Below are 27282 nucleotides of genomic sequence, written 5' to 3' on the forward strand. Positions count from 1 at the left end.
TTGCCCATCCCCGTACCCGTCGGGTATCGGTCGGGTAACAGATACCCGACGGGTACTGCATACCCGATAAACAAGGACACTTGGGGTCGTAGCTTTGCAATCGGAGACGTTTCTTCTTCACCCGGGTATAAGTGTCGGAGTCTCGGAGATGCCGAGAAGAAGGAGCGAGGTTGCGAGGAGGATGAGCAAAGGTGGCAGAGAGACCGAACTGAGGAAGCGAGGGGCACGAGCGCTCGTGAGACAGGCGTGCTTGTGCTGCTGGCGGAGATGGTGAGGAAAAATTGAACGAGGGTTCCTAGAACACACAAACTATATATATGACTGTTCAGATTTGGACCAAAATACCTATGTTGAGCTTCTTTGGGTCTAATACTCACATGACAGCTCAAATAGTCGGGTTCCCCAACGGATAACGGGGACGGGTAAACAGGGAACGTTTCCGTACCCGCTATACCCGTCGGGTATGGATTCTTGCCCATTTAGATGCCTGCGGATAAAGATATGATCCCATCCCCGTCCCCTAATGGATCAAATACCCGTCGGGTATCGGGTATCAGGGCCCGTTGCCATCTTTAGGTACATCCATGGTTTTTATTTGATACAGATGGAACGGATGAACCAATGCAAGTCGTTGATGTCTCCGTAGTACTTTGATGTTAATTACAGCACATCTGATAAATTCGGCGTCCTATCGCCCAGAGAACTTCAGAAGTAATGTGATGAGCACATATAGTGCCAGCTAGTATCATATAGTGGACAGGAGGGCAGCCATTTAAAGCCATGGCATCTACAAAAATACAGGTATATGTCAAAATCAGGCATGCTCCTTGTTTGGTATAACGGTATAGGCTCATCTTAGCTTCGAGGAAAACCGGCCATGTTGTTAGCTGTTTCTATGAAAGCTCTCGGTGCATCCATGCATCTTAGAAAGTTAGAATAGTAATAGTGTGCACTGTACAAGGCCACTGCATTCACCATCTGGAAACAGAGCAGATTCTCAGTACTGAACTACTACTAGAAACTTGCCACAATAATCTGGGTCGCTGGATTGATGGTTGACGCATCCATCGGTAACACATGGCGCATTCAATCTGACATCTTCTTGTTCAGTACTACTCCATGATCTTGGTCAAGAGATATGTCTGATCGCTGGCAGGCATTGAAGGAAGTCACAGTGCTGGGGTAGCATTGGGGCGTTTCAGATTCAATGGTGATAAAGCCTTCCAAGCTGGGACCCTGTACTTCTGCAAATCTATTCTTCATTCCAGTTGTTAGCTCCGATCCTTTGCACTTGCTTCTTCTTCACCACAGGACCACTGCCCACCGGGGTGCTCCTGCCGGCCATTTCCCGGTTGGACTGAACCCAGTGCACGAGCTACAGCCTCATCTGCAGAATCACATGCCCGTGTTGCCTACAACATGTGCAATAACTCACCCAGTGGTTGCCTGGTAGCTGTTGGTGCTCCTCAATCCTCATCCTGTTCCTGAACATTTCTGGAGCTGAACCGGAGCGCCGCGTGCCTGCGCCGTCAGTTCGTCACAGCGTCAGCCGCAGGCCGCAGCAGCGTCGTGCTCGTGCCGTCGTCGTCTCAACCACCGCTGTGTTTCCCTATCACCCTAATAAATAGTCGCCATTGCAGATGGGAGAATCGAATCGATGGGGGGGATGCAGTGCAGTGCAGGGCAGGGCAGCGTGGACTCGGCTCGGCGGTTCGCCATGAGCACGTCCCGTTTCGACACTGCGTCATCATGCCGCACGCGGCAGCGGGCCGCGGCACAGTGCGTGCCGCCCTGCTCAGCGGCTCAGCCCAGTGTTCTGGAAGGAAGAGTGCTCTGACACCGAGTGACAGACAGCTGGGCCCTGCTGATTAAGGCCAGCCCGCCGGGGTGCCTGTCAGCACAGCCTGGTCGTCACTTATATAAAGCTCACACAAGACACGGCCGGTTGCATTACACCAGGGCACGACGTGCGCTGCGCTGCGTGTGTCGGAGTGTTTCAGAGCAGAGCTGAGAGCACTCGTCGTCTCGCTCGATCGGAGCTCAGATGATGGCTCCGCAGGCGCAGGGGAGGCGGGTGTCGTCGATGGTCCTGGCGGTCTTCCTCCTGGTGGTGGGACTGGGAACCCGTGGCAGCGAGGCGCAGCCGCTGGTGCCGGCGGTGATGACGTTCGGCGACTCGACGGTGGACGTCGGGAACAACGACTACCTCCACACCATCATCAAGGCCAACTTCCCGCCCTACGGCCGGGACTTCGCCAACCACGTCGCCACCGGGAGGTTCTGCAACGGCAAGCTGGCGACCGACATCACTGGTACGTAGGGTACGCTCTGTTCGATGAATTGAGATCTTGTGCGTTACAACTGATCACAACTTCGTCTGTGGTGCACGGTTGCAGCTGACACGTTGGGGTTCACTACCTACCCTGCGGCGTACCTCAGCCCACAGGCGTCAGGGCAGAACCTCCTGATCGGTGCCAACTTCGCGTCCGCGGGATCTGGGTACTACGACCACACGGCACTGATGTATGTAAGTATCATCATCACTCATCAGTGACCTCTCCGTCAAAATCTTGGTACAGAGAAATAAACTCTGAACTGAACATCTAGTGCGTGCATATGTCATGATAGATGCTCCAACAAGCCGGGTCCAGACCTCGACGTTGAGTCGGGTCACGCCGAGGTCTGGAGGCTCGGCGTTAAGTGACCCAACGCCGAGCTGCTGGGCCACCGTGCTTTGTTGGGCCGCCTGGGCCGCGCTACGGATGGGGCCAGAGCTCGGCGCTCGGTCCGACCGCGCCGAGGTTGGGTACTTGGCGTCGGCTGACACGACGCCGACATCTCGGACCCACGCGCCAACGTGTCGACGACGACCCCGGTCTTCCGTGACGTGGCAGTACCTCGGCGTCGAGTGACACGACGCTGAGCCTCATATCTCGGCGTCATGTGCTAAGACGCCTAAAAATGGTCTATTTTCAGAAAATGTTTTGACGTTGGTATTTTTCTAAAAATTGTTTTCAAAAGAGACCAAAATACGAAATTTCACGATCGGTGCCAACTTCGCGTCCGCGGGATCTGGGTACTACGACCACACGGCACTGATGTATGTAAGTATCATCGTCACTCATCAGTGACCTCTCCAACTCCAAGGAGTACGTCAAAATCTTGGTACAGAGAAATAAACTCTGAACTGAACATCTAGTGCGTGCATATGTCATGATAGATGCTCCAACAAGCCTCTCAAATCATGAAACCACTGATCATCATAAATCATGCAGATATCTATCGCCATCTCGTTGCTAAATACATACCTTTTGTGGTACCACCACTACTTGATTAGCGAGCAGATCTTGCATAAATGTGGGTGTACATGATCGATCTCTAACGACCTGGTATTAACTTGACAAACACACAGCACGCGATCCCGCTGTCCCAGCAGTTGGAGTACTTCAAGGAGTACCAGTCGAAGCTGGCGGCGGTGGCCGGCGCCGGGCAGGCCCACTCCATCATCACCGGCGCTCTCTACATCATCAGCGCCGGCGCGAGCGACTTCGTGCAGAACTACTACATCAACCCCTTCCTCTACAAGACGCAGACCGCCGACCAGTTCTCCGACCGCCTCATCGGCATCTTCCACAACACCGTGTCGGTGAGCAAACCACCTCGCTAGCTGCTACCAACATCTCCTCGTCGTCGCCAACCTGCTGCATGCTCCGATCGACGAGACGATCCTCTTAAACTGACTGCTGCTACGCCTGTACATATCCAGCAACTGTACGGCATGGGAGCACGGCGCATCGGCGTGACGTCGCTGCCGCCGCTGGGGTGCCTGCCGGCGTCGATCACGCTGTTCGGGCACGGCAGCAACGGGTGCGTGTCGAGGCTCAACAGGGACTCGCAGAGCTTCAACCGGAAGATGAACGCCACCGTGGACGCGCTGTCGCGGCGGTACCCGGACCTGAAGATCGCCGTGTTCGACATCTACACGCCGCTCTACGACCTGGCCACCGACCCGCATTCGCAGGGGTTCACGGAGGCCAGGCGGGGCTGCTGCGGGACGGGCACGATCGAGACCACGGTGCTCCTCTGCAACCCCAAGTCGATCGGGACGTGCCCCAACGCCACGTCCTACGTGTTCTGGGACGCCGTCCACCCGTCGGAAGCGGCCAACCAGGTCCTCGCCGACTCCCTCATCACCGAGGGCCTCATCCTCGTCACGTAAACCACGCTGGATCGGAGACTGCTTGTGGGGCCAGCCAGCGTCTGAGCTACGACTACGAGCAGAGCAACGTGCCTGAAAGGAAATAACATCGTCGTTGGTTATTCATAGGATGGGGGCATGCATATGGTTTTGGTTTGCTTCAAATCGATCGAAATACACAAAAGTCGTTAGGTGCTTACTGGATCAGGTTCTAAACATATACTCCTATATATATCTGTAAAACTATTCCTTTTTCTTGTTTTTTATGTTAATGTTTTCGGAAGCATGAGGCACATGAATGAACTCCTATATTATTGTCAAGTTCAAGGTGACGTTTGTGTGTGTAGACGCAATAGAAGAGGCAGATTCTATCTGATCATGCATTGCTCAGGATACATGTGTGCTACCCTGAGTCTGAAACTCTGAATCTCTTACAAACCTGCAGGGTACCAATATACCATTTTGAGTGGTGTCCAGTCCAACCACGTATACTCTAGCCAAATGTACCTTCCGGAGTGGAATAAGATCACAGGTCAGAAGTACTCTAAAACATTATCGAGGACGCTGAGGTGGCAAACCGCAACTGTTTATGTTTGTGGTACCGTACCTTCATGTACCATTTGCACTGAGCGTTAAACATTTTTTATACGGCATACGAATTGAGATGTCAAAATTTTCAATATACTAGCTTTCTTACGAGCGCAACCATGGATCCCACTCATATTTGGGGTATAGGATATGGAATGTACGACGGTAGGCGGCAACGGCTCCGTTCGTTGGTCGGTTTTGGGGCTGATAAGTCCGGCTGGTGCTGGTTTATTGTGGGAGAAAAATACTGTTGGCTGACTGATAAGCCCTGGCTTAAACCAACAAACGAACAGGCTGAACATTCAAAGCAATGAGAGAATCTTTTCCCTATGTCTATCCTAGTTCTTATCTCATTCCCTCCAAATGTGCATAGTTTTAGATTCGTCACGGAGCTCATATGTAAAATTTGAGCATGTTTCTGGTTATTGAAGAGGTCGCACGGAACTGGCTAGGTGTTCTTACTATAGGCATGGTGAAGGAGGCACCGTCATGTACTACTCATGTCCTGTTGGCTTCACTAAAAAAAACCGAAATACGATTGATTTGTTGTGAGAGAAAAATATTGTTCCGACTAAAAAAACAAGATAAAAAATATAGATTATAAGACAAACAAACAAGCATCAGAGATGACGGCGAAACACACAAAAGGTCGTCGAGAGCGATCGAGTAAACCAACTGGGACATGATGTTGGTGAGCATGGGCCTGCCATGCGTCTCGAACGTAGCCAAGCCATCGAGGTCGAGCCGTGCGTCGGCGAAGTGGTTAGTAGATAAACTTGCCGGCCTCGTGAGAAGGCAATGTTGACCGACGACATTGGTCATGGAGTCAACGAGCACGTTCGATCCTCCCGATGTGTCGCTAGGGCAGTTTGGAAAGTAAAAAGCGGAACAGAATAAACCTTTCAATCTGAAAATTACATAAATATTTGGCGGTGGAAGTCTTTAATTTGTTGGAAAGGATCAAGAGTTAAAAAAATCATACTAATTGCTTTAATTCCTTTTTAATATTTTTGGAAACAAACATAAAAAAGAACGACGGGCGAACGGGCAAAAAAAAACATACCATGTGAACATAGTAGATGTACCATCCTTTTTAACATTTCACCGTCAAGATGGGATACATTACATACCAAGACATTGGCTTTACTTAACTATAAAAATAATTTGTGAATTTGTTATGTCTTTTCCAGTTGTGTGGGTTATATCATATATCAAAACATTTGGCTTTAAATAATTTGTGCATTTATGATGTTCTATAATATATTTTAGGTTCTTTAAAAATTATCCATATGACGTTCCTTTATTTTTCCTATATTACGTGGCATTCTATTTTTGTTTTCCCCTATGCTTTGTTCTATCTTTTATTATTTTTCTATTTATGTGTTGTTATGTTATCTTTCTATTTCATATATTCTGTAGATTTTGTTAATTTTTTACTTTTAGGGATAATATAATATCAATTGCATAAACATATAATTTGTTCTTCTAAATTTTGAATGTTGTTCTCCTAAACTAAGAATATTTTTTCTTATAAAGACGGAACATTATTTTCTAAATCTATAACATCACATCGGCTAAGTAAAAGAAAAATTATATCTTCATAAGATAAATGTTTGTTAATAATTTTTTTTTAAATAATGTAGAGTATATCCATGTTTGTTAAAAGGAAAGGTTTTATCTTTTAGGTTTTTTGGTGAAATTGAAATTTATTTTGGATGTTTGGCTTGTGATTGGAACTATGACCTTTTAAAGTTCTATAAAAACTGGTGTAAGACTCTAAGGGAATCTTTCTTTTAGGCCTTGCTCGGTTCTCCTCAAGATCAAAGGGAGGGGGGGGATTGGAGAGGTTTGAGGGGGATTTTGATTTGTTGGGATTTAGGGGGGTGTTTAGATCCACTAGCTAAAGTTTAGTCTGGATCACATTGGATATTTGGATGTCAATTAGGAAGAAATAAACATGAGCTAATTATAAAGTTAATTGCATATGCCGTGACTAATTCGCGAGAAGAAATTATCAAGCCTAATTAACCCATGATTAGCATATTTACTTTAGCATCACATTTACTAATCATAGACTAATTAGGCTTAATAGATTCGTCTCATGAATTAGTCACGGTTTATGCAACTAGTTTTATAATTAGTCTATATTTAATACTGCTAATTCGTATCAAACATCCAATGTGATAAGGACAGATTAGCCCCGAGGATCAAACACCCCTTATCCTCCTCAATCCTCCCAATCGCCCGTGATTCGATCAAACGAACATGCCCTTATGGTGTGCTGGCCTAAAGAAAAATGTGACCCTGATCCACCAAATGCTGTGTTGATCGTTTCATCAAAAAATTGTTGTCGATCAGAATCAGAACTGAAGCCTTACCAGACCTACAGAAATAGTCGTAAATACAACGGATGGATAATTCAGCCCATAAATAAAATTCAACCCACTTACGAGTTACGAATGCACAGGAGAAGTTTGGCAGCGACCGACTGCCGTCCGATCGATCGGCGCCGCGGAGGGCGTTGGGCGCGGGCGCGGGCGCAGCCGCGGCGGCAGCGGCCGGCGGCCAGCGGGCGCGGTGGCTTGAGGACTCGGGCGTTTGAGCGGGCAGCATCCTGCGTGGGCTTGCTGCGAGTCGCGGAGCAGCATGCCAACACCACCGGCGGCGCGAAGGGCGCCGACGTGGTCTTCGTCATCTGGCGGCGCGACATCGTCAGGATCCGCCTCGCCGTCGTATTCCTCGGATCCGTCCTCGTCCTCGCCCCCGGCCCTGGTCCCCACCAGCAGCAGCGCGCCCTCGTCCTCGCCCCCACACGCGGCGCCGTCATCTGACAGCAGAGGCACGTCGGCGCCTTCGCCACAGCCGCCGTCCTGCGCCGCGTGCAGGCACCAGCGGCGCAAGTGCCCGCCGCACTGCCTCCTGAAGCACTACTTCGTCGCCGATGAGCCCGACAAGTTCCGGAACGCGCTCCGGATGTTCGGCGTCAAGAACTTGCAGCGCATGCTCTGGAAGGTTCCGCCGCCGAGACGGGACGTGTGCATGCAGACCATCGTCTACGAGTCTAACCTACGCGCGGCGGACCCCGTGCGCGGCTGCTGCGGAGTAATCGAAGACCTGGAGAACCAGCTCATGGACACCGCCGTCGAGCTTGAGGTGCTGCGGCGACGGCTGGAGTCGTACCGGCAAATGGCACGCGGCTCCCAGCCACCTAATCCTCTGGCGATACAGCAGCAATTGATGGCAAGGACGAGCGACGACATGCAAGCGCAAGGCCCATACGGCGTGCCACCGGCGGCGAACGAGCTCACCGCGACACAGCCACAATTATCCGCGATGGAGATGGAGGTGGAGCCGCAATTATCGCAAGTGCAGCCACAACTCTCCACGATGCCGCCATAATTCTGGGCGGTGCAGCCGCATGTCTCTGCCACGACTCTTCGCGACGCAGCCGCAGCAGCTGTCAGCGGTACAGCGACAACCGGCAATGCGTCGGCAAACGGCACGCGAGGCAACAACGGTGATATGGCTTGAGAAATCATAGTGCTGCTGGCTGTGCAGATGCCATGCCACTTCCTTCGACTAATTCCATGTAATCTTCGAGAAAATTGCTATTATAGGACACGAAATAATGTGCTTTGTTATTATAGGACTTCAATCGTCGACTTCGCTAAAACGATATTTGAAACGTTGGCACTTTGTTTTACATGACATTTGGTCCTTTTAATCACTTTTCTCATTTCAAATACATGTATTTTTCCTTGGGAGGACCGTATTGCCCTCGTGCGTGGGCTGCCTGCCTGTTGCCGCCGCCGCCTGGCCTGGGCAGGCTGGCTGGCTGCTGCCCAGCGCGTGAGAGTGCGACGAGCACCCGCGGCGACCTGCGCGCTAGCGGGGTGGAGTCGAGCGCGACGAGCACCCCCGCCGGTACGCGCTCGTTGCCGCTCTTCCTCCTCGCCGTGGCCACAAGCTCGTCTTGCTTGATTCCGACGACGATGCTTTCGATGGTGACTCCAACGAGGAGGAGGTGGCGGTGCAGCTCGCCGCACAGCGCCGGCAAGCTCTGGCTGAGAGCCTGAGCGCGGCTGAGCCGCAGCCGCCGCGTGCTCCGTGCCCTGCCCTGCTGTTAGCATCATGACATCGTGCATATGTCATATACTTCCTTTTTCCTCTTGAAATATAAAACCAAAAATACATAAATACCTTTACTCATCGTCATCACCATGGTCAATGCTCGTCACCACGTTTCGTTTCATCTTCTCTTCCGATGTTTTGTTTGACCGGTGCGTGGGCTGCCACCTGGCCTGGCTTGGGCAGGCTGGCTGGCTGCCGCCGCCGCCGCCTGGCCTGCCTGGCTGGTAGGCTTGCCGCCGCCGCCGGGATATGTCACACATTATTAAAATTCAAAAAAATATAGTTAAAATTCCAAAAAAAATAGTGTAAAATTCTGGGCATATAACACAATATTAAGTACACATGAATTCATCTCACATCATAATATTGTTCCAAACAAGATTCAAGTCATATCAAATAAATCATGAGTTTATATCTCATCACAGCTAAAATAATTCATCCAATGTGTAGCTTTCTCTTCGGAGTTATTTTTTTGTGCTGCCGCTGTAGGTATCCTCACGGGACAAGTGTTGTTGGTTTGTGAAGATGTGCCCTCTCCTAATAACATCGTAAGCTTGCTGCACGTAAATACGATACCACAATTAGATGTATGGAAAGAATTAGTGTACGATAAATGTGTTAATATTCCTTACCTTCTTGTGACCCTTCCTGGACTATCCCGTAGGATTTCTTCTCTAGTCTGCCTCCGTGGGGTGCTAGGTTCTGGTGGCGCAGCTTTTGTAACATTCTTTCTATGTTGCCTACGCTTTCTTAATCAAATAAATTAATATTGACATTTACATTCAAGTTTCTAGATAAAGAAAATCAGTTCATACCTTTTTTGCGGTCCCATTAAGTGGGCACTTGGCACTAGCTTGCCTATGACCTTTTTCTCCGTATTTTTTGCAAGTTATAGGTCCTCTGATCATTTTCTTTCCCTTTCCATTTGTTGGAGCTGCATCGTTGTCACATCCCTTCTCACCTTCACCATCGTTGGTAAATTTACTATCTTTTGAACCTTCCTTCCTGTGTCCACCTTCCATCCATCCCTTCATTCTTAGTTTTCTTCGTCGTCCAACAGGTAGCTTAGCAAGAGGTGCACCAACTAAAAATGGTAGGTCAACTTGTGGCCATTGTGTTTTATCTGTCATCGGCTCAATCTCTCTTCCATAAGCAGCCCTTAATCTATTGACCGAGTAGTAGTCATGCACAAACTGTTCTAGGTCAACTCCCCGATGGCGGGTTACATAGGCCAATACATGTTGACATGGCTAACCAGTGTGCTGCCATTCAAGACAAGTACATGTCCTTTGGTGTAACTTGATAATATGCCTCTCAACTCGGCTGCTATGGTCCCACACCTCTACACTCCAATTAGAACATGGTACAATTTTCAAGTGTCCCAAACCTCTAATATTTGCCTTTAGCTGAACCATAATAGCTAGAAGTATCCTGCCTTCAGGTAGCCTATATGCAACATTTATTCTCTTGTTCCAAAGTACCATGATCATTTCTCTGATCTTATCAGCAAGGACAACAACAGGTAAGTCTTTATGGTCTCTAATCCAGTTATTAAATGACTCAGCAATATTACTAGTTATATAGCCACACTTAATTTCTAGATTGAAACCACACCTATACCATAATAACTTATGATTGGTCTGTAACCATTTCACTGCTTGTGCTGATTCACTTACCATTTTTGCTATATTGTCATAGAATATGTCATCTCTGTAAGCCCTTGCCGCAGGATATATCTGACCAAACCCTCTAAATCTCTTCATGAAATTTCTGACAAGATGATAAAAGCATTCTCTTTGCTCTGCATTTGGGAATACATTCTTCACTGCATTCTCTAAGCCCTTGCAAGCATCAGAACAAACAACAAGCAGTGGAGGATCACCTATTGCCTTCTTTAATTATTCCATGAACCAAGTCCAGTTGTCTGTGTTTTCAGAAGCTGTGAAGCCATAAGCGAGTGGATACATCCAATTGTGACCATCAACTGCTACAGCTACGGCCAAGTGACCATTCCACCTTCCATTAAGTGTTGTAGCATCTATGCTCAAATGAGGCCTACGACCTTCTAAAAAACCATCAATGCATGGTTTAAGAGCACAGAAAAAACGGTGGAAATATATTTGACCATCCACCTCAAGTACCTCAATCTCAACGACACTCCCGGGGCACCGCTTCATTACCTCGGCCTTCCACCTAAATAACAACTCAAAACTCTCTTCCCATTTGCCATAAACCTCTTCAAGAGCTCTTTGTTTACCCTGCCATACAGTGTCATATGCAATTTGACACTTGCGATCTGTCTCCAACTTCTTTTGCAATTCCTTAGCACCAATATTTGGATCAGCTCTAAGGATACTCACAGCCTTGTTAGCTACCCACTTGCAACTTGAAGTTGTAGTTATCTGCCTCATGCTGGACACACACTCGTGCTTATCGACTAAGACGGTTACCTGCAAAACAAAAAATCAATGAGATTGATATTAATTTACATAACATGTAGAATTAATGAAATAATAAAAAAATTATTCACCTCCACATTGGCTTGGCCTTTTTGTTTAGTGCCATTTATCCTCCAAGGACAAGGGCAATCTTCATCACCGGACTTGCAAAAAGCCCTATATCTCATCTTACATGACTTCTCTACTCCTAAATCGAACTCCTTATTGATGCCACTTGCCGCACTGCTAGCTTGAACTCCTTCATTGTTGGGTATAGTGTTCCTACCTCCATTGATCTGTTGTTCTTATCATATGAAATGACCATCTCACCTGGTATGACATCACTAGTAGGAATGGCAGCACCATCAGTATCTTGCCCAATCTCATTATCATTCCCCTCTTCATCCATTCGGCAATCAAAGTCTTGTGCAGGTATATTTGTTGTGCCCTCCTCTGTCAAGCCTAAAAGCTCACAAATCTGCGACTCACTCATAAGTGCAATACGACCTTCGTCATCATGTGTCTCCACTATTTGTATCGTATCCCAATCAACTCTTTCTATATTTTCTACATGATCTACTTGGGACCTAAACAAGTGAAATCAACTTTAACTAATATGTACTACTATCGTGGTAAAAAACAAACAAAAAGCATACAAGCATATATACCTTTGTACTTCAAGAACAGGAAGGTTGCACTCTACTGCCGGAAGAGGAGCAGTTGGAAGCAGCGATCTCGCTAGGGCTAGAGCAGTGGACATGCCTTATGCGGCTCGTCCAGACCTTTTGCTGGACCTTCTACTTGCAAAAATGAGGCATAAATTAATTAGATAGTAGCAGCGCGTGCATATTTTTATTTAGCAGGAAGCAAATGCAGAAGCACCAAACGCAGGTGTTTTGAGCAATTATAGCAAACCATCCTAGAGTAATGCCTCCACATAGCTAACAACTTTTTATTCCAACTTGGAAACAACATTAATATAACCCACCAGATAGAAATATGAAGAAAATAGTGCATGCAAAACTCACAGACTTAATTTGGAGAGCTTGCAACATAAGACATCATCTCTACATGTGTATCAACTGAATACGCAAAATGATGTCATCAAGAATCTTTTCAGAACATGAATTTATCATTCTCTTATAGTTCTAATTTATTACCGTTGGTAATGCTCCACTGTGAGTCAAGATGTTTGCTAAAAGAATAAAGTTCTAACACCTGATTGGCAAAAGGCAACGAGTACTATTACCTTGTATTACAATGAGAAGCCATTTAGATTTAACTAATTTATTAACAAATTAATTGTTCTCCCAAAATCATGGAGGGTTGCAATTGTAGACATGGCTCAATCAGATCAAAGTCAAAATTGTTTACCCGATGCTTACTTTTGTACATGATGTTGGGGGTACCAATGCTCAGTGTGAAAACAAAAACATAACGGAAGACACATACATGTACACGTGTGGTTAAAAATATCCACATCAGCTCTGTAATCCAACAGATCCTCAGCAGCTTGTCCTAACGGATCTGTATCTGCAACAAAATGTTTAGGCGATGAGATCAAGGAATCTTTGCACATGAGACAGAAGAGAGAGAAGGGAACGACTGAATCACGGAGCCAAGTGCAAACGCACGCAACGGCGGACGGACCGAGGCATAGGCGGCCAGACCAGGGCCGACCAATGCGGCCACGCCTGAGGGCAGCGCGGTAAGGGCAGAGGCGGCCGGCGGCCCTTCTGGATCCGGTGGGGGCGAGTTCATCTCCTCCATGGGTGGTGCATCGAGGAGGATTGGGCGGGCAGCAGTGGTCAGACGAAATGTCGGAAGATGAAACGAAACGTCAGACTCATGCAAAAGGATACGTAAGGCCAGAAGGGTAAAAGAGTCAATTAAGGAGCAAAATACATGTATTTTGATTACCAAAGTCAAGAAATACACCAAATGTCATCTTAAACAAAGTGCCAACGTTTCAAGTGTCGTTTAGCGAAGTCGACGATTGGAGTCCTATAATAGCGAAGCCCATTGTTTCGCGTCCTATAATAGCAATTTTCTCTTACTCTTCTTGTTCTGTCTTTGGCTCAGATCATGTTGCTGGTACCATAATGTTGTCATCGACCTTCTCGTTGCTAATGCCTTTTGTATGCCATTAGCGTCATCAACCTTCATGTTGCTAATGCGTTTTGTATGCCATTAGCATTGAAATAAATGATCTAGATGGTATGGTGACAATTTTATTTCTCATATTGGTTAGCCAGCTCTTCATTAGATAGAGTACATTACATTCTTGGATATGTGGAATGGTTATTCATCACTTTGTTCTGGATTTTGTTGTGCTTCTTTGATTTTTTTTTCACACTAGCAAACATGCATGTTCATTGCAAGGGGATCTACAACTCGGCTTGGACATTTATTTAGCGATATTGTCATGCCTTCTAGATCATCTTAGAATTAGACTCTACATATGCCATGCCTGGGCACTAGGCACACATTGCTCTAACCCGTATGGGCATGAAAGGCTTTAAAATTTATCTAGTGATCGCGCCATATGTTTCAATTGGTTTTAGAATCAGACTCTGTACCGTGTCCCAACATGTTGCTCTAACTGGTACTTTAATTGGACACATTGTTCTAACACATGTGTTGGCTCTCCGCCCTGCCACCTACTCACCTTCACCCTCTTGCACAAGGTTCGTTGTGTTGCACTCATAGGAGAGGTGGTAGCTTCTGGGGCAGGTGGTAGTTTTCGGGGCTCTTAGCCTTGAAACCAAAGTCATCATTGGAGGAACACTCGAAAGTGGTCGTTGATGGATGGCGGTGCATAGTCCACCATCTTGACGAATTTGGAGTTGGGAGAGTGAGGGTGTGTCCGCCGCACGAGATCACTCTAGAAGATGATTGACACATTTCTCATGCCAAGAGGGAACTCAACCATGGAACTACAGAAGTCACTCTCCAGCAGCAGGGGTGCCTCATTGGAGTGCTAGCAAAAGGTGTTGGACAGCATGTAGAACATGTGGTGGCAATCTTCGTGTGGGCCATCAGGCCCGAGGTAAGCATCGACCCGATGCTTGAGTGTGTCTACATTAATGAGAGTCGTGCCATTAAGGGCAGAGCACACTAGGGCCTCCTCCGCCCGAGGAGGCTCCAAGTCATAGAGCTGCAAGTTGCTAAGTTGATCGTGATGAGTTCTAATATTTTGAAGTGAAAGGACTAGCCTGCAGTGAGTGTGGAGGCGAAGTGGGTTCACCTCGCATGTCTACGTGTTTCACATGGAGGCCCACGCTGCTCCCCCATTTCTCACGCATGCCTCGATCTGCGCTCGTTTCCCCCGCGCTTGCCACTCGTGCCCAGCGTGCACCCAGCTCACCGCCATAGCCCGTCTCCACAACCCGTCGTGTCCACCTTCGCACCGCCCCATGTGCGCGACGAGCATGCCCCCATCGCCCCCTGACCACAGCAACCCCATCCACTGGCCCCCAACGCCTCCGTCCACTATCCCCTCCGGCGAGCCACACGTCCCCGGCCGCCTAGCTCGTCCTCTGGCCGAACAACATAGAAAGCTGGAATAAAACACGTGCAACATCACGGAAACAACTACTGCAACATTAGGCTGAAAGCTGCTGAAACACCATGAACATATTATTGCAACAACACGGAACAACTGCTGCAAGATTAGGCTGAAGCAGCTAAAACACCATGAACATATTATTGCAACAACACGGAACAACTAATGCAATAATAAGTTGAAGGAGCTGAAACATTTGGAATATAATATTGCAACACTAGTGTGAAGCATATGAAACAACGCTCTAATAAAAACACTTGCAACAACATAGAACAACTACTGCAACATGCGACTGAAGCAACTGAAACATTTTGAAAGTATTATTGCAATATTTGTGAAAGCACATGAAACATCCAGATCAGAACGGTTGCAACATCGTCTAGAAACAAAAGTGAAACATTTTGAAGCAGTGCTTGCAACAAACCTTTGAAACAATAGCAACATGGGCAAAACATCCCTAGATCTACTTGTGCAACATCCTTACGATTGAACTGCAACATTGCTCTGAAGCGTCTGAAAGAACTAAAAGATACAATTGCAACATATAGGGGGAGAGAGAGCCTGCACGGGGAGTGGCATGGCCGCCAGATCTGAGGGCGTCGGGAGCTCCCTGTGGGGGAGGACACCGGTGTTGGGGAGGGACGCCACCAGGGTGGGGAGGAGGGAGGAGGGAGTCGGGGTGGGGGAGGAGGACGCCAGGGTCAGGGAAGGAGAGCGCCATGGCCGCTAGATCTGAGGGCGTCAGGAGCTCCCTATGGGGGAGGACGCCAGTGTCGGGAGGGCCGCCGCTGCGGTGGAGAGGAGGGAGCGGGGTGGGGGAGGAGGACACCGGGGTCAGGGAAGGAGACGTTGGTGTGGGGTAAGGAACCGCCATGGTGGGGGAGGGGGATGCCAGAGTGGGAGAGGAGGACGGCGCCGTCGGCCAGGGAGGGAGCGAGGTGTGTGGCGGACGGGCAGAAGGCGGGGAGAAGCACGGTCGTCGGCTCGCGGCGCTACGGAGCGTAGTCGGGGGCGCGCGGTGCCGCTGGATCCATGGGGGAGGAGAGGGGAGAGGAGAGGACGCCAGCAGCGGGGATTTTTTCGAAAAGAATGGAGAGCACGGTGAGCTGCAGTGCGACGAGGGGATAAGACCGTGAGAGATGAGTGAAGGAGGACGCGTAGCTGCCATATTGAATCGTTTTCTGACGTGTGTTCGGAATGTCGGACGTTCGAGTCACTGCATTACCAAATTTTTATTAGAAAAATTTTATTAGCTATTAAAGAAAGAGATCAAATAACTAGCGACTTCTAAATAGCTAGTCTAGCATGATCTCTTAGAAACAACCCTCTCACAGCTCACATGACTCTCTACTGTAGTGTTCTTTTTTTTTTATTATTTCTAAGTCCCTTCTACTCCCTGCGTCCCACAAAACATGTAAATCTTGCTTTTCAATGCCACACTAATGAAGATATAGAATTACGCATATCTCCTTGTCAACACACTTAGAACTCAAAAGAATCATCTGGAATCTTCAAAGGGAAGTGCAGAGTTAACATAATTTTTCAATTGTATGTGTATTTTTTATTCATGAATTCTACTATAAAGCTTATCTCTAACCTAGATTTACATTTTTTTTTTGGACAAGATTTAAATTACATGGTCACGTGTTTTTTTTTTTTTTTGACGGAGAGAGTAGCTACTCGTAGCTATTTGCATGTTGCCGTTGAGGACGGCCCTGACGCCGAAACCACCAGCCTAACACGGCTTTTCATGCTGCATGCATGCACCACGCACTGCCTTCCTCTCTGTCTCTGTCAAACTGGCTCTCAGTGCCCCATCGTTCCAGTCTTCCAGACCTCCAGCTGCAATGCGCGGGCGCGTGCGCGGGCACAGGAACGATGTGGCATGCGGCGCATGCAGGGCTCCTGTCGGGCTTCCGCTGGCCGACAGTATGTATATCGGCTGTATGCACTACTAGTAGCAAGTATATAGTCAGTTGAAACCCTTGTGTGCAGATGGTTATGATCTGCCTCATCAACGATTCAAGCCCAACAGGTTCAGGAGAGACCGACAAAATAAGATGCTGTGACGTTGTGTCGAAGATATATTTCAAGTTCACTTGATATGTGACGCGAGACGCTCATCAACAGGATTCTTATATGCCATCTGAATTTTTACTCATCCCTACTCCCTTCGTCCATAAATATTTTGTCGTTTTTTTTGTTTCCGTGTCGTAAGTTTAACTAGAACATTTGTATCTCCAAATAAATTTATTATAAAAATAGATTCAACGATCTATCTAACGATATTAACTGTGTACCATAAATATTAATCTTCTTTATATAAAATTAGTTAAAGTTATTTCTCAGGAAGCGATATCGACAATAAAAAAGGGAATGAGGGAGTATGTGGCATAAAAAAAATGCTTTCCATTATATGGCACGAGTTCAAAATCTAACCGCTTGACAACCGAATGGTATACAGAAAGGCCATTAAACCCTTGTCTTTTCTTCATCCATTGATCATTTCTCGTATGGGCCTCTTCGGTAGCTACTTTCTACGGTTGCAGCAGCGAATGGTCCCTCTACTCATAATAAAACAACTATGGTCATTGCAGTTTACTAGCACATGGAGGTCGCCGTAGTGGCATACTCCCTCCGTCACAAACTTTTATAACTTATAAATTTTGTCCCAAATAAAAGGTCATGTAGCGGGTAACATAGGAGGTGCGAGATCCAATATACATCAATACTGCTCTTGTTAGCCACCGGCATCAGTGTGCAACCACAAAATAATAATAAAAACTTCTCTCTGTCAAAAAAGAAAGAAAACCCCAAGGGGCTTATCCCTCGGTCCAGTGGAGTCCAGAAGCTCCCGTGCACTTGTTCCGGAGTTCTGCACCGCGATTTCCAAGCCATTGTTGTTGCACAGCCTTTTTACAGGGGTAGTATCGTAATTTGGCAGCTGCAGTAATGTGCTCACCATCATCCTGAATGTGCAAATATTTTAGGATGGTATGCAAATAAGAAAGCCACTATTAGGCAATTGAATGTCAAAGCCTGAGAAGCAAGAATGTGTGCGGTGTTGTTGAGCTTCCTTGAGATTTTGAAAATCTTGGCATGAAGTGTGGAGCAACAATTGATAAACTTCTGAGTGATGGGCTTGATCTCCCAACATGGAGGATTGGAATGCTCCGACCTGTTGAAAAAGGTTACTAGCATTTGATTATCCGAAAGAAAGGTGGGTTGCCGGATTTGGAGTGTTGAGGCAATATCAGCAGCAAGCGTCAAGGCTGCTGCTTCTGCCATTAGGCATTAGCACAGATGTTGATTGGAGAATTATCGCTTTGATGTATAATGCAATTTGAGTTGGCTGCTGTGTGTTGATGATGAAGATACCCAAGCTAGCTCTTCTAGCAGCTTGAGGATAGGAGCCCGGTGCCGTGGCTGCATCTGTGTAGATCCTAGCATGACCCTAAACAAGGGTGGCGCAGGATTCTCCATGCCACGAGACCTCTGTCGCACATAGGCATATTTGGCTCCTCTCCAGCCTGTTCGTTTCGGCTGAATTGGCTTATAAGCCATGACTGAAAATACTGCTAGCTGATTTGGTGTGAGAGAAAAATACTATTCGTTGACTGATAAGTCAAGGCTTATAAGCCAGATACGAGCTGCCGAACATGTTTACCTTTGGAGGTTTGTTGATTACTACATCCCGTTGTATCCCTTTCCTGATCTTTGTTCCCAACATAGAGTGACGATGTACTGATGTCAGCCGCGACTGCATTGTGTACCTGCCAAAGAGACCATAATTTTTTCTGGAAGCGGGCACCATTCCTCGTTTTCCATATGTACTGTACCACATAGTGGTTGGTATTGATTGGATCTGTTCGTCAGTGCTGGTTTGGCTGATTATCAGCGAGAGGGCAACCTGTACACCATCCTGTTCAATAGGCAAAGCAGAGGTGCATAAAGGAGGTTGAGCAGAGAACCATACCGCTCTAGCAAAAGGACAATGGAAGAACAAGCGTGCATCAGTTTCATCTGCATTGCAAGTTGAGCACTCTTTGCTTATCTTGTTTGTGAAAAAAATATGATTTGATATGATTAATATATCTTAGAAAAATCATATTTTTTTGTGAAATTAAATAAAAATAATTTTTATATGAAAATTATAGATATCGACGAGATCTACAACTTTCTAGTTTTGAGTTTTTTCATTTGAAGTCGTTAAGATGCTCAAAAAAATTAATGACATATTTACACTTAATGGCATTTTCGTCTTTTCACACCTGCAGTTTGACGACGTTAGTGCCCAAACTGACGGAAGTGGCATGGAGGGCACGAAAAAGTTGGAGCAGTGGCGCTGAAGACCGCTGAACTTTTTCAGAGGCACACAGGGCATTGTGATCTTTTTTAATGGCATACGGGGAATTGTCTCAAGCTTCAATGTGCACCTCTCGTTGCTTGAGCATTTTTTTGAAGACAAATTGCAGTTTTTCCTGAAAAAATCTTGAAATATATGTGTGTATAATGCCATCCGGCTTTTGCATCTGAAAAATCTACCCTGCAAAAGCCGTTGTTGCTATTTGTGACATAATATTAGTGACTGCACACATGAAGGCATTTTCTTCACAACTCGTCATGCTCCCGTTGTTGTTGCTGGCTCTAGTTTTAGAGGGAAAGGGTTGTGGTTTCTGTGTTAGTTTCACACCTTCAGTTCTACTCTTGTTAGAGCGAACGGCTGTGGTTTACTGGTTTCTGTGTTAGTTTCACACCTTCAGTTCTTTAAACAAGCACAAGTTCAGTTGCAGATAGCTTGTCAAAACATATGAACTTGGTGTTTGCCACCTACAGATGCTGTTGTTACCAACTGTGAAGATCACACATAAGACTAGGACTAGCATTATCAAAGTACTCCGTATTCAACTGATTTCTGATCTGATGATTTCTGGTGTCCAATGCCTGGCATCTTCAAATTTTGATTGAACTGATAACTTATTTAGCAGCTTCTGACCTCGGACTCGACGATAGAGATGAACATATCAGCGGTCAATGGGTGGTGGAACCTCCAGCGGCCAACGGGTGGCTACAGCTACGGGCGGCACCTCCGCCACCCACTGAAGGCCTGTTTCTGTATACTCCTGGCTTCTCTGGCAGCAGACCTTTGGGAGACATGTTTTGCCCACCTCTCAGATTTGATCAAAGCCAGGCTCAGCAACTGGAGCAGCTCAACTTCGGCCCCTCTCATTGGGAGGGACCAAGCTGGAATCCGCAAATGGACCTCCAAGATTGCCCCCGCCTGCCGCAACGGCCTGCTCCACCTCCTGTCACTCCTGAAGTCGGGAGGATGGATCTTTGTGCTGGTGTTCAGCCTCTACACCAGACGCTCCCTGGAAGGTATAGGGATGATGATTCCACTATCCTTCGCCAACGCCATGACACAGGTTGATGAAGTCTATCAACATTATCCTCGAGAAGATCTTCAACGGGCAATGGCGCCAGCCTACAAGGCGCAATGAGCTTCCTAGCGTGGAACTGCCGGGGTTCAGGCGGAAACCCCGGAAGTTCTAAAATGACACATCTAGCCTGCCTGGTCGTCTCTATCAAAGAGCAGCGCAAGGTCTATGGCAATGTTTTAAAGGCGTCGCCTAGGCGATGACTAGACGTCCAGGTGACGAAAATGTCTGGGCGTCGGGGGTCGCCTAGCCAGGAACTGTATGGCGTCCGCCTCGGCGTCTAAGGCGTCCGCCTTTCGCGTTAGGCGTCTGGGGCGTCGCCAACCAGCCTGAGGCGGTCGCCATACTCGTGAGCAGCCGCGCGCGAAAAAGGGAAGGGACCCAAGGCGGGAAATCGCTCCCGCACGGGACTTCTCTCGCCTTCCGTCGTTTCCTGCGCGCGCGTAAAGGAAATTGCGCGGGAATAGAGAGGGATTGTGAGAGATAGGGGATTGAGAAGAGAGAGGGAGAGGCAGACCCTGCTGGAGTTTCTTCCCCACTCGCGGCCAGGTCCCGCTCGTCCTCTCGCGCGCGTCTGCTCGGAAGTCCGCTCAGAGCCGCGAGTCCTCCCGCGCGCGTCCGCTTGCCCGTCTTCCGCTTCCTCTGTGCGGACCCGTGCGTCCGTCCGCACAAACTAGGAGGGCCCGGACGACCAGCTTCTTCTGCGGACCCAGGATGGCTTTACCGGTGCCCAGCTCCGCTCAGGCTTCATGCCAGCCCTCCACTGGACCAGGTATCCCTCGCCTCCTCTCTCTCTCTCTCTGTTTCTCTTAAAAAGGTCTAAGGCTTGCATGTGGCATGTGCTGTTGTCCCCTGCTTTGTTTGTTTTTTCTCTTAAAAAGGCCCAAAGCTTGCATATGGCATGTGCTGCTGTCCCCTGCTTTGTTTTCTTTTAGAAAGGCTGAAGCTTGCATGCTGTTGTCCCCTGCTCAGAGCAGATAGCACATGGGTATAGTCCTTGCTTTGTCTACTTGTGCTTTGATTTATAGATGCTAAATGGAGCAGTACATTAGTTGTTGTTGCTATGTTTTATATGCTAATTGCACTGCCTTTTATGCTATTTTGATTTGTTTATTAGGCTGGAGGGTGCTCTTGCTCTGTGCTCTGTTTTAGCTGCTGCTGCTCTGTTTGTGCTCTGTGCTAGACTGCTAGTAGATAATTAAATTGGTAGTTTACTGATTCCTACACTTTGCCATTCTCTGAAGTCTGAACTCTGAACTCATTTGGTTTATAAAAATTATGCAGCAGGAACCATGTCAAGTCCACCATCAATCGTCAACGGATATGATCCCAAGAATGATCCAGCCCGAAAGCCGCAAAGGTCAAAAGATCCAGCGTGGAGGTTTGGCTATTGGCCGAACCTACAAAACAAAGATGAGGTGGCATGCACCTTATGTGGCGGCTCAGTTCGTGGAGGGATTAAAAGGTTGAAGCAACATTTGGCAGGAGGTTATGGAGATGCAAAACTATGTTCAGGTGTCAGCACTGAAGTTAGGAGGGAGATGGCAGCTTACTTGGATGCAAACAAGAGGAAAAGACCATTGGTTCTAGATGATGAGGTGGTGGAGGTGGTAGCAAATGAGGCTCCTGTAAATGAGGCTGTTGCTGCAGTACAACCTAGTTCAGTGACAGCAGCAAAAAAGAGGCAAGCATCCTTACAATTCATGGTTGTTGGCAACAAGACTAAACCAGAGGGAAAGGCAAACAAATCTGTAGTTGAGATGCTTCGAAAAACACCAGAAGAGATAGTAGATGAGAGACTTTCAGGGTCTTATCAGCCCACAATTGTGTCCAGTACAAAAACCAAGGAAGAGAAGCATTATGTGGATACACAATGGGCCTTGTTCTTCTATGAATGTGGCATACCTTTTAATGCAGCGGTAGCAAGGCAATTTCAAATTGCAGTTGAGGCCACAGCACAATATGGTTCAGAGTACAAGCCTCCAACACCATATCAACTTGGGGATCCATTACTTCAAGAAGCAGTGAAGTCAACAAGTACCATGAGAGAGGAGCATGAGAGAGCATGGAAACATTATGGCTGCACACTCATGTCTGATGGATGGTCTGATAGGAGGGGACACCACTTAATTAACTTCCTTGTAAACAACCCGGAGGGGACTTACTTCTTGGAGTCCATTGATGCATCAAGTGAAGTACATGATGCATACATGCTTGCTACTTTGCTAGAGAAGAAGGTTGAGGAGATTGGGAAGGACAAGGTTGTTCAAGTTGTCACAGATAATGGTGCTAACTTCAAGGCTGCAGGCGAGATTCTCATGGACAGGATTCCTACAATATTTTGGAGTCCATGTGCTGCGCATTGCTTGGATCTCATGTTAGAAGATATAGGGAACTTGTCGAAATTCAAGAAACCTATTACACGTGCAAGGCGTGTGACAACTTTCATCTATAGACATGGGAGGATCCTTAGTGCCATGAGGGAGAAAACAGGTGGGGCTGACCTTGTGAGGCCAGCAGCCACACGTTTTGCAACGGCTTTTTTGACTTTGAAGAGCTTGTACAAGCACAAGGATGCTTTGAAGTCTTTAATGGTTAGCGAAGCATGGACTGGGAACAAATTGGCAAAAACTAAGGCTGGTCTAGATGTGCATGACATTGTGCTCTCTACACAGTTTTGGAATTCAGTGGAAGATTGCCTTAGAGCTTCAGCCCCAATCCTTATTGTGCTTAGGGTGGTTGATGGAGATGAGAAGCCAGCAATGCCGGAGGTTCAAGCTCTAATGAACCATGCAAAGGAGAGGATCAATCAAAGCTTTGCTATCCAATCCAAGAAATCTTTGCTCAAGAAGATTATGGGAATAATTGAGCGACGTTGGGAGAAACAAATGGATCATCCATTGTATGGGGCTGCACTATACTTGAACCCAGGGAAGCTACATCCTCTCCAAAAAAAGGATGATGATGCAACTGTTGGACAGCTAAGAGGTTGCTTTCTTGATGTGCTTTCAAGAATGGTGGAGGATGAGGAAACTAGAAGCAAGATCAATGCTCAAGCCATGGATTATGAATATCTTAGAGGAGATGCTTTTTCAAATAAGATGGCCATTCAAAACCTTGAGTCAATGAGGCCTCGTAAGTGTTTCATTTCCATTTTAATTTCAGCAAGTGTACATCACATCGATTCGATTCCAGCTAGCATTTTTTGGTCCTAGCTCCTAACATATTGTTTCATTTGTTTGCTCTAGTTGATTGGTGGCGTTCCTATGGTGGCCATGCTATTGAGCTACAAAGGTTTGCAAGGCGTGTGGTTAGTCTTTGTGCTTCATCATCTGGCTGTGAGCGAAATTGGAGCAAATTTGAATCTGTGAGTATTTCCTCATTTGCTTGCTGCCCTTACCAATATTTCAGCAAGCAGTTTATTCATTTTTTGGTTGCAATTGTGTTTCTGGTTTTGTAGATCCACACAAAGAAAAGGAACCAATTGTTGCATAAGAGGCTGAATTCTATTGTCTTTGTTTCCTACAACCGGAAGATGAAATCTAGGTTCCAAAAGTTACGCCAGAACAAGGGAAAAAACTTTGATCCTTTGGTTATTGAGGACTTTGATTGGAACAATGAGTGGGCTGACTCATTGCATGTACTCCCTCAAGGTACTCGTGGGTGTGAGTGTGACCTTACTTGGAACCTTGTTGATGAAGTTGTTGGAGCATCACAATCACTTCAAGGCCGGAACTTTCCAAGAGCAGCCCACAGGCATGCAAGAAATTCTGCACCTATGGTGGATGACGCTGAGTTGGGTTCAGATAATGAAGAAAATCCAGATCCATTTGATGATGCAGATGTGACGAATTGTGAGGATGATCCAAATGATGCCAATGAAATTGGAGAAGACAATGAGGCAGCCAACGTTGCTGGAGAGTTTGATGATGGCTATTGAGACTTGAGAGATTAGAGATTAAAGATTTCCTCTTTTGTAAGCTAATATATGTGCTGCACTAGCAGCACTACTAATTAAGTATGTGCTGCACTAGCAGCACTACTAATTAAGTTATATATGCCATTAGAGACTAGTTTATGGCTACTAAGAGATGAAACATTTCATATTTGCTACTTGCTACTTTATGTGGTGCCCTAGAACTCTAATAGCACTACATATTATGCTTATAATTGGCTATATTAAGGTTGGATTGTCATCTGAATTTTTATTGGTGTTATATATTAAATTGTCTGTATGGCGTCGCCTAGGCGAGCGCCTTATTTGCCTAGGCGACTGGAAGAGGGTCGCTCGCCTCGCCTCGCCTTACCGCCTTTAAAACATTGGTCTATGGCTACTTTGGAACGAAGTAGAGATCAACTTAGATAGCTCTAGCCATAACTTCATCTTAGCTTTGTGTGTACGTACATAAGCAGACCATGAAGAAGTTTGGCCTTATATGATGTCAGCCGCGACTGCATTGTGTACCTGCCAAAGAGACCATTTTTTTTTCTGGAAGCGGGCATCATTCCTCGTTTTCCATATGTACTGTACCACATAGTGGTTAGTATTGATTGGATCTGTTCATCAGTGCTGGTTTGGCTGATTATCAGCGAGAGGGCAACCTGTACACCATCCTGTTCAATAGGCAAAGCAGATGTGCATAAAGGAGGTTGAGCAGAGAACCATATATACCGCTCTAGCAAAAGGACAATGGAAGAACAAGTGTGCATCAGTTTCATCTGCATTGCAAGTTGAGCACTCTTTGCTTATCTTGTCTGTGAATTTCCCTCCTCTTACCCCAGCTGCTAGGGCTCTTTTGATTCTCCAGGTGAACGTTTTAATACATGGAGGTAGCTGTTTATATGTTTCCATACTCTTTGGAGGATGGTAATGGCCTGATTTGAAATAGTACCTCTAGCTCCATGTTGAGGGATGTCCTTATGCAAGAAAGTGTTGAGTAGGGATGAAAACGGATCGGATACGGACGGTTACATTTGTTTTTATATTTCTGTCCGGATTCGGATTTGAATACATACAGTGTCAACCATGCCGGATATGATACGATTGGATATCGACATCATAAATATGCGATTTGAGTATTCGAATACGGATACGATATCAGATGTTGAATATCCAAACTCGGATACGGACAGATTTAAACCTCTTTAAACGGATTCGGTCTCGTCTAAACATGTCCGTGGCGTTTTCATCCCTAGGCCTTGTTTAGATTGCAAGTTTTTTCACTCTCTCTCCATCACATCAAATCTTTGGACACATGCATGGAGTATTAAATGTAGATAAAAAAATAACTAATTACACAGTTTGATTGTAAATTACTAGACGAATCTTTTGAGCCTAGTTAGACCATGATTGGACAATAATTGTCAAATACAAACGAAAGTGCTACAGTGCCAAATACTGATTCCTAACCCCAATCTAAACAAGGCCTTAGTGTTGATGTACCTGGAAGCCTCTTTTGAGGTGCCGGTTCCTTTTTTAGACGGCTTCTATCTTATGATATCAAACTAAGCGCGTGTTTAGTTTGAGAAAGTTGGAATTTTGGGCTACTGTAGCACTTTCGTTTTTATTTGGTAAATAGTGTTCAAACATGGATTAATTAGGCTCAAAACGTTCGTCTCGCAATTTCCCACCAAACTGTGCAATTAGTTTTTTTTTGTTTATATTTAATACTCCATGCACGGACCGTAAACATTCGATGTGATAGATATTGTAGTACTTTTTGGGATTTTGGGTTCTAACTAAACACGCGCTAATAAGGGACAATCTGAATATTATTAATGATCTGAAGATGTGGGAGATGGGATCATTGTTCCAAGTGTGGGCCTTTCCCTCTTTTTGAATCGTCAAATCAGGTGTGGAAGGGGGTGGCCTTTGGTCGTGGCCTGGTGAATCAGTGCAGGCATCTGCAAAGCCGGTTCCTGCTCAGAGTGACGGCGTGACATTTTGGTCAAGAAACATGGGCTGCTGAAACGAGGCAGACGTGCACAGCCGAGGCCTCGTTTAGATTGAGATTAGAAATCAGTATTTGACACTGTAGTATTTTTGTTTGTATTTAATAATTATTGTCTAATTATGGTCTAACTAGGCTTAAAAGATTCGTCTCGTAATTTACAATCAAACTGTATAATTAGTTATTTTTTATTTACATTTAATACTTCATACATATGTCCAAAAATTTGATGTGACGAAGAGAGTGAAAAACTAATCTAAACAAGGCCCGAGCCTTGCTCTGAGTTTTAGGAGTCGTCATTTCGAGCGTCAGAGCCACCATCCGTAGGGCGTTTTTTTTTATTACCATCCGTAGGGCGTTTAGTGTGAACCGGGTTAGCTGTGGGGCTGCGGTTTGCTGGCGGCTGTGTTTGATTCGTTTAGCCAAAAGTTTAGCTCGGTGGCATCGAATCTTTATACTAATTAGGAGTATTAAATATAGCCTAATTACAAAACTAATTATATAGATTAAGACTAATTTACGAGGTGAATCTATTAAGTCTAATTAGTCCATGATTTGACAATGTGGTGCTAGGGTAAACATTTACTAATTATAAATTAATTAGCCTTAATAGATTCGTCTCGCTAATTAGTCTACTTATGTGCAATTAGTTTTATAATTAGCTCATGTTAAGTTCTACCGGTTAGCATCCGAGCGTCAAACGATCACCAAACACCCTGTGAGCTGCGTCACATGTCGCAACTAGGGATGAAAACGGTACGGATATTTTCCGACCGTATTCGAAACCGAATCCGTTTAGAGAGGTTGAGATCTATCCGTATCCGAGTCCGGATATCCAACATCCGATACCGTATCCGTATCCGTATCCAAATACTCCAATCGCATATTTATGATGTCGATATCCAATCGTATCCTATCCGACATAGTTGACACTATCCGTATTCAAATCCGAATCCGAACAGAAATATAAAAA

General features: G+C 46.2%; 3 protein-coding genes across 3 annotated transcripts; all 3 read left to right on the forward strand.

Moving 5' to 3' along the window:
• The first annotated feature begins 1955 nt into the window (after positions 1-1955).
• Positions 1956-4519, forward strand: LOC136528137 (GDSL esterase/lipase APG-like). The gene is made up of 4 exons (XM_066521051.1): positions 1956-2312; positions 2397-2527; positions 3413-3646; positions 3767-4519. Exons 1-4 carry the CDS (start codon positions 2045-2047, stop codon positions 4217-4219), a joined length of 1086 nt encoding a protein of 361 aa, XP_066377148.1. The 5' UTR covers positions 1956-2044; the 3' UTR covers positions 4220-4519.
• A 2913-nt stretch (positions 4520-7432) lies between these two features.
• LOC136529708 (LOB domain-containing protein 22-like) lies at positions 7433-8185 on the forward strand. The gene has a single exon (XM_066522781.1). It carries the CDS (start codon positions 7433-7435, stop codon positions 8183-8185), a length of 753 nt encoding a protein of 250 aa, XP_066378878.1.
• Positions 8186-19935: 11750 nt separating this feature from the next.
• On the forward strand, positions 19936-24298 carry LOC136525594 (uncharacterized). The gene is made up of 4 exons (XM_066518533.1): positions 19936-20299; positions 21643-23493; positions 23607-23725; positions 23819-24298. The coding sequence occupies exons 1-4, from the start codon at positions 19936-19938 to the stop codon at positions 24296-24298; spliced, it is 2814 nt and encodes a 937-aa protein (XP_066374630.1).
• The last annotated feature ends 2984 nt before the right edge of the window (positions 24299-27282 follow it).

The sequence above is a fragment of the Miscanthus floridulus genome, chromosome 19 (genome assembly GCF_019320115.1).
Source record: "Miscanthus floridulus cultivar M001 chromosome 19, ASM1932011v1, whole genome shotgun sequence".
In the NCBI taxonomy this organism is placed as follows: Eukaryota; Viridiplantae; Streptophyta; class Magnoliopsida; order Poales; family Poaceae; genus Miscanthus; species Miscanthus floridulus.